Raw genomic sequence first — 8,479 nt, 5'->3', positions numbered from 1 at the left:
GGACCTGGGCTAGCTCTTATTTGTCTTTCTAATTGTTCTTTTTTTAAATATATTTAATACAGGGTCAACAGGGTCTCACTACACATATAGGACTCATAGTGATTCTCCTGTTTTCAGCTCCCAACCGCTAGGATTACAGGCGTGCGCCACCATGCCCAGTCTCAATCACCAGTTTCAGCGTACCCAGGGGCACGGCTGGCATGGCACATGTGGGATGGAATCCCAAGGCACCCGCCTAAACAGGCGCTTTAATCTACTGAGCTGTTTGGCCGGCCCTTGTTTTTCTAATTTTTCTAACTGTAGAGTCTTAACTGTAGACACAAAAGCTGATTTTGGTAAGATTTCCTATTTTTGATAAAGCCTTTATTTTCCCTCACTATAAGGTGTTTTTTCCTACATGTGTATGTATGATGCTCGGAGGCTTTAATGTGGAAAGTGTCCTGTGAGACAGACAGCTTATGGAAGGCCACAGGAGTTGTGGCATGGGTGTTAAAAGATTTTAGCAAGAGACAATGAAGGTAGAAAAGACTAGAGTTTATTTACATCAAAGTATACTGTCAAGATAGAGAAGAAGCCAGTTTCCAAAGGAGAAATCACTGCAGTCAGGATGAGAAACTGGATTTTTATAATGATTTGAGGATATAGGTAGAAAGTGTGATTATCTAAAAAGTGCTTTTCTTGAGTCAGCACCTTGTACATCTTCGGAGAACACTTGTATTGTTTTTCAAATTACATTTACAGTTGCAGGTTTGACAAGATCATTTTCTCTGGCTTATTTCTATAAGCTTAGCTTTATTTTTTTTTTAATAAGCTTAGCTTTAAATAAGGAGGTCTATACATACCTTTTAGAGAAAATGGATTGGGACTCATTGGGAGGATTGCATAGCTTCACATCAAAAAGTTCATTGAGGTCCTGAGACTACCTTGATGTCTTTAACTGGAATTCTTTCCTTAAGGGTTTTAACCTTTTTGTTCCCAATGGACACCCACTTCAGTAGATACATGGTATTGTAGAATGTATTTCTCTTCCTTTGAACTTCTTTATTGCCAGACAATCTCATTATCTGTTAATGTAGTGTATGAAACACTGCTCTCCATTGAATGACTACTGACTTTTTCTGGTTTTTGTCTCCCCTCTAGCTTGTAAGGCTCTCTGTAACCATCTATCATATTACCTTGTATCCTCCTCATAGCACTTGACATGGTACTATATGTTCGGTAAATAAATGCAGTTATTTATATTTCACAGAGCTGATGCACATGTTTGTAAGCTAGAACTTTATTAAATGTCTTTATTCATTAACATTGATAATAACTTCTCCCCACGTTATTCAGGTGCAAGGATATTTGTCAACAGTGTTGCAAATGGAATGTGGTGCCGAGGAACTATCACTGAATTAATTCCAATAGAAAGTAAAAATATTAGAAAACCTTGTAGTCCAACCAAATTCCCGGTGCATGAAGTTGCAGTTATAGAAATATTCATGGTAGATTTTGGAAATACGGAAGTCCTAATTGTGACAGGGTAAGGTATTTTGCAATTATTATATATTTTTGGCATGCTTAGGAACATTTTGTTAGGGGAGGGGGAATTTTTTAAATGGAGGAAATCAGAAAAGGGTAAAGTAGGATAATTTGTCATTCTTTGCTGCCAAGACATACACTTTATTATTTTGCTTTATGTTTATTTTACTGAATAAGTAAAATATTATCAATATTACTAGATTAGACAGGTATGGTGTGCACGCTGTAATCCCAACACTCAGGGGGCTAAGGCAGGAGGATTGCCAGGAGTTTAAGGTCATCTTGGTCTGCATAGTGAGTTCAAGCCTAGCCTGAACATAGTGAGGCCTTGTCTCAAAAACAAAAAAAAATAGTATTACTAGGTTACAAACATGGAATGAAGCTTCTTGATGTATTCTAAAATTTAAGTTCTTTTCATATTGCTTCAAAGCAGAGAATGTGCACAGAAGTGACTCTTTTAAAGTGTTGTAGTTGGCTGCAGTAATGATAGAATAAAATCATATTATTTCACTAAAAGATGTTTAAAATGTCACTCTTTGAAACACTAGATATTTAAAATGATCTTTCTATGTCTTTTACCAAAAGAAACTTCAATGGTTCTGTATACAAACTAGTGTTATCTATGGCATGGTCACTTTGTTTATAATCATAGCTTTATAAATAGATATCTAAGTTTAGCACAGAGGGTCACTATTTCCTTTAGGTTTAAACTGAATGAATGTATGAAATTTCAAATAAAAGTAGCTGAAGGACTGGCCAAATAGCTCAGAGCATTAAAGCGCCTGCTTAGGCAGACCCAAGGGTCAGAGGTTCGACCCCCAGCCTGCTGTGCTAGCCCCGTCCCCAGAGCACGCTGAGATGGCATTTGAGACTGGGTGTGGCACATGCCTATAATCCCAACGCTTAGGAAGCTGAAAATAGGAGAATCACTACAAGTCTGATCTATGTAGTGAGACCCTGGAGACCCTACACTAAATACAAAAATTTAAAAAATAAAAAGTAAAAGTAGCTGAGATGTAATTCTGTAGATAAAAACAGTATCTGTGCTTTTAGAAACAAAAGTCAATAATGAGAAAATATGAGCTGGATTATAACTTCTAGATGATTAAATTTAAGGAAATTATCCTTAGAAATGCATACCTTTTAAGAACTAAGGAAAGCTCAAGCTTGAAACAGTAGTTTTAAAAAGTACTTTAATTCTTCCTAGAGTTGGTGATAGCCATGTGAGACCGGAACATTTTGCTCAGCAGCATATTGTACTAAATGATTTATGCCTTGTTCTAAGGAAGTCTGAATCATGTATTGAAGAGTTGCTGAAAGACATCCCACCATTAGCTCATCCTTGTTCCTTGAAAGACATCGTTCCACATAATTCAGTAAGACTTAAATTATTTCTTCTTGAAAAGCTAAATATTCAAATTTTTGGTGTTCATTATCAGTGAAATTGCTGTCTAGATTCAGTGAACGTACATGTACCTTATATATTGCTGATAAGAAAAGCTAGATTAACTGATGATCAGAACTATTTTTATTGTACAAAGGTTTGTATAATACATGCACAATTACTTTTGAGTTTTCACTAAGTGGAAAATTTATGTAAAGTGTGTGTATGTATGTATGTATATGTATATGTGTTGGTAGTGGTCTAGGGATTGAACCCAGGGCCTTTACAGTGACCTTTTTTAAATAGTTTTTTAAAATTTTAAGTCAGAGTCTTGCTCAATCATAAAAGCAGGTTGTCCATGCAGGGCCTAAATTTACACTTCTCCTGCCTCAGCTTCCTAGAGTGTTACTATTGTACATATATGCCACTATACTATAGCATGCTAAGAATCATTATTTTCATATTACTATACTATTCAATAGTAAAACTAAAATGAAAAATACTTGTAAACACCTTGAGAGAAAGAGGTGTGTGTGTGTGTATGCACATTGTGCATGCATTAAGACTGCCCTTTAGTTTGTGGTTTCAGCTATTTCCTATATTTGTGGTTAGCTCAATGCCTTTGCCCAGAGTTGCAGACTGGTACAAAGTTACATCTAGATAGTATGCCTTTAGAGATAATTATAATTACTAATTACTTTAGATTTTTATTGTCTTTCTCACAGAATAAAGGCTGGAAAGAAGAAGCTAAAGTGGAATTTTTAAAAATGGTAAATAACAAGGCTGTTTTAATGAAAGTTTTTAGAGAAGACGACGGTGTGCTTATTGTGGACCTGCAGAAACCACCAACGAATACAATAAGCAGTGATATGCCTGTGTCTCTTAGAGATGCATTAGTTTTCATGGAACTGGCAAGGTAAGTAACTTGTTAAACACTAAATATTATTTAAGATTATAACTAAATAGTAGCAGGTTTTGCCTTTTAAAAGTGTGGGATCTTGAAATGCATATTTATTTTAGAATACTTGCAATAATTTAAAATTTCAGATCATCTAAAGTTTTTATTTCTATTTACAAAAAAAATAACAATAAGATAAATTTAGCATACTCTTTTGGCTTGCATCCAAGGGCTCATGCTGTCATGAGGGGGAGGGGCAGGCTTTTCAGAGGTGCCTGGATTTGTAGCATGTTGTTCTGAGATCAAGGGTGTGTGATTATTAAATCAGTTCATTGATGGATTTGGCATACTTCTGGCTAGGACTAAGGGTGAGAGTGCTATACTTACCTTAGGGTGGGTAGCCCACATACAATATATAAGCGACAGAGTCTTGTCTTTCCCTCCCTTGTTGCTTTTGCTATTTTGTGGACACCATGAACTGTTCTCTTCCCAGCCCTCTGGCAGGCCACTGTGCCTTGAAGCCAGCTGGTTATGGACTGAAACCTCTACAACCTGGGAGCCAAATAAACTTTTGCTCCTTCAAATTTTAGGTGTTGGGTCTTTTGTCCCAGCAATGAGAAAAGTAACTGAGACACATACCCTTAGATATTAAGCAACGTGATTATCAGGGGTTTTTAGTTGTCTGTGAAAACTGCATTCAGTTAATTCTGTTTAAGAAAAGAGAAAAATTAAGATATAGCTCAAAATAGAAAATATGTGTAATCACTTTTAGACTCTGTATAGCTACAAATAGGTCTGCTGTTTTTTGAATTAGAGTTTAGTTGTTCCTAATTTAAATTTCCTAGCCTTTGGAAAGAATTCATGTACTTAAAAGTCTGAATCTAGAGTTCTTAAATTGGCCTCTTCTTCATTTCTGATGAGCAAAAATGTGATGATTTCAGGAACTCTGCCAATAGTAGCAGTTCTAACCTCCTATCCTGGATGATTAAATGACTCTAGAAATGACCCAAGTAGGTTCATTTGTTAGAAAGATAAAAGCAGAGGGCTGGGGTGCTAGCTCAGTAGAATAAGCGCTTGCCTGGCAAGTACAGGATCTGAGTACAATCCCCAGTACTGAAAAAAGAAAAGAAAAGAAAAGAAAAGAAAAGAAAAGAAAAGAGAGAGAGAGAGAGAGAGAGAGAGAGAGAGAGAGAAGCAGATAAAAGGCCACAGACATTTTGGCTGCCCTGAGTGCTGCTATAGTCAGTGACCAACACAAATACATTCAACTCTAAAATGTCCTGCATAAACTGGAAACTTAAATGCTGAGCTCTTACCCCAGTACCATGCAAGATGGCATAAGGAGGGTTGGTTATGTGGGCAACATAAAGAATTTACCTAGCAAGGAGAAGAGTAAAGGTAAGAATTTTGTTCAGGCCCACCCACACTGTCAAGGAAGAAAGTGAGCCTACCTCCAAAAAGGTAGTTGTGAGATCATTGTGAGAGATTGGGGGTTTTATAAGGGCTTAAGGATGTGGAGGAAGGATCTAACAGCAAGTGTGATTTTTCTAAAGAATGTCTTTTTTCAGATCTTCTAACATCTTGTACATCTTTGGGAAATACCTGCATTGTATCTAACATTAGATGTTTCAAGTTGGTAAGACCAACTTTGGCCTCATAGAAGGCCTTAGTCCCAGATAAGGTAGTCTAGCCACATTAACTTTTAGAGAAGATGGGTCAGGGCTCATTGGAGGAATGAATGGGTCTTACATCAAAGGTTTATTTATCTTACATCATTTTTGTCAGTGTTATATTGTCTACGACTGCTTGGTCCTAGCTGGCAGGACTGCCTTACTGAAGAGTCCTGCCGTTGAGCACTTTAACCCTTTTGTTGTCAGTGGGCAGCCATCACACCAGGTTCAGTAACTGGAGATGATACCAAGAAATGTAGTAAATTAGAAGGAAAAATTAGAAAAGGAATACTTTAGCTAAGTAAATCAGTAGAAGCTCATTCTTCAGATCAATTCACTAAAGGAAGAGATACTTTAAGAAAATGACTTATGTTTTTAATTAGGTTTAGATCACAGTCACCAAGAAGTCACACTGAAAATAATATGACTTTACGCTATCATCCACCTATTTTGCCTAAAGAAAGGACAGATGTTTCTGTTATGGTTTGTTACATAAATAGTCCTACTGATTTCTATCTTCAGTTGGTAAGTATATAATGTTTATTTGAGGTTTTTTAAAGTTTTTAAGCATGTAATAACATAGCATGTAACACAGATGAGGGCCCACTATCAGTACTAAAGCAAATGAACCACTGTTAACGTTCTATACACTTAAACCTCTTGGGAGCTGCAACTTAAACAAAAAATCCACAGGACTCGTATTTAATTGAAAGAATTCTTTGTCCTGCAAGCTAGTGCAGCTGTAGGGAAAAGACATTGAATAATGGTTTAATGTGTATTTCTTGCTATGTTGTGAGATCTAGAGACTCTAGCACATAGAGCTAGCAAATCAAAATGTGATAAACCTTCTGATCATGTACATCTGAGAATTTCATTATTACTAGGTAGTTTTCTAAATTTGGACCCCAAAATAGATTAAGGCATTTCAGACTAAACTCTGGATATGTAATTTATGCTTGTTTATATAACCCATAACAATGTAAATTCACCTTTATTGATCTCTCAGTGCTTTATATGAATTTACTCATCAGAAATACTTTTATGACAACTTACTAATCTTCAAAATATGTATATATATATATATATATATATGTATGTATGCACACACAAAATAGGTGAGATATGCTTTTATTGCTTCATCAGTTTTGCCTGCCTGTACCTGGTAATCTGAGCAACTACTTTGTATATGTGCTGCGCAAGCAAATACTGAGCAACTACTTGGAAGACAACATATGCAGTATAATCATTCTCAATTTCCTATTGTATTGTTTTGAAATTCTTTATCTTTTTTTTAATTTTATTTTTTTTTTATTTGTGTGTGTGTGTGTGTGTGTGTGTGTGTGTGTGGCCAGCTCAGCCCACCAGGGGGCAGGGCTGGCTGGCATGTGGTCCCTGTGCTTTGCTAAGCTTGTTCTAAGTAGGTGCTTTAGACCACTGAGCATCTCACCAGCCCTGAAATTCTGTATCTTCTGTATCATTTTTATTAGGTTTTTTTTCCCCTCTCTTTGAAAAATAAAAAATCCTATGAGAAGGATGCCATTGTTTCCATTCCAACCACAGGGATGAAACATACTTCCTAAGGATATGAAACTGCACTGGCAAAGCCAGGATTAGGTTGGCTTATTTTACAACCATGTAACCTCTGGGCCTGTCACCTCAGTGTCACACTACACTTTCTGGCTCCTTGGATGACTTATGGAAGCTGTTTGTTTGACACTAGCTTAGGACCTCTATTCCTTGCTTCCTTGCTTGCTTTGTCTTCAGCGTATTCTTATTTTTGTTAGTAGTATTGTGATAAAAATAGACATAAATTTACCACTTTAACCATACTTAAGTGTATAATTCAGTGCTGGTGAGTATATTTACAATTTTGTGCCATCATAACTACCATTTCCAGAACTGTTTATATCCTAAACAGAAATTGTGTCCCCCTTAAATGTGAAGATCCTATTTCCTTTCTCCAATCTGTTCTTCTGTTTTATGAATTTGTTCATTCTAGGTACCTTAGAAACAGAGTCATATAATATTTTTCCTTTTATGTTTGGTTTCTCTTGAGCATCATGTTTTCAAGGTTCATCCATTGATCAGAATTTGTATCAGGGGCTAGGGAGATAACAGTCTAAATGCCTGCCTGGCAAATGCAAGGGTCTGTGTTCGATCCCCAGTACTGCATTCCATGCTGGCAGCTGAAACCGGGCATGGGTGGCACATGCCTATAATTCCAGAGCTGGAGAGGCTGAGACAGGAGGATTACTGTAAGTCTGAGCTGCATAGCAAGATGCTGTATCAAATAAATAAGAGATTTTTAAAAATAGTAAAACAAAATTTGTATCAGAATTTTATTTTTGTGTTTGAATAATGTGTATATCACATTGTATGTATCCATTTATCTCTGCCCCCCCCACTTATCTTTTGATAGACCCCAGCACTATTCTGATTAAGGCTGTTATGGACATTAACATGAAAGTATCCATTTAGCTCCCTGCATTCAGCTTTTTATTTGATTGCTTTTTCATTATGTACCTAGGAGTAGAATTGCCAGATTCTGTGGTAATTCTGCATTTAATTTTTGGGAAACTGCCATATTTTTTTTTCATAGCAACCATACAGTTTATAGTCCCACCAGTTCCTCCTTGTCCTCGCCAAAAGTCATTTTTTGTTACTATTGGTTTTTTTTTGCTTTTATTTTTTTTTTTGATAATAATAAAATTCTTCATAGGAAAATTTGCATGGGTTTAGGTACACAATTTCTGTACAAGTATAGGCAGACATCATCAGATTTGTATATCACATACATATGTTATATTTATGTAGTATTTCAAAGCCTGTAGACCAAAAATGTTGTTATTATTTTTTTAATAATACACTGCATACATTCTTCCCAATGGTTAATTGCTGTACAAGATGCAGACCTGTGATCCTACTTACAAACACCATTAGAACAAATCATTCTATTCATTAAGAGAATGCAACTATATATCTATCCCAACCACTTTGAATACA

At 36.1% G+C, this 8,479-nt stretch overlaps 1 protein-coding gene across 1 annotated transcript in view; it reads left to right on the top strand.

Annotated features, from left to right (window-relative positions):
• Window positions 1–8,479, top strand: part of Rnf17 (ring finger protein 17) — a 228,465-nt gene that overhangs the window by 70,179 nt on the left and 149,807 nt on the right. Inside the window, 4 exon segments of the mRNA XM_004639411.2 lie at window positions 1,336–1,525; window positions 2,732–2,900; window positions 3,634–3,824; window positions 5,860–6,001. Of these exon segments, the coding sequence (XP_004639468.1) occupies window positions 1,336–1,525; window positions 2,732–2,900; window positions 3,634–3,824; window positions 5,860–6,001 (692 nt within the window).

This window comes from Octodon degus, unplaced genomic scaffold, assembly GCF_000260255.1.
Source record: "Octodon degus isolate 3935 unplaced genomic scaffold, OctDeg1.0 scaffold00111, whole genome shotgun sequence".
Lineage (NCBI taxonomy): Eukaryota > Metazoa > Chordata > Mammalia > Rodentia > Octodontidae > Octodon > Octodon degus.
Note: the sequence above shows the minus strand (reverse complement) of the source record. Positions and strands in the feature narration are given on the sequence as shown.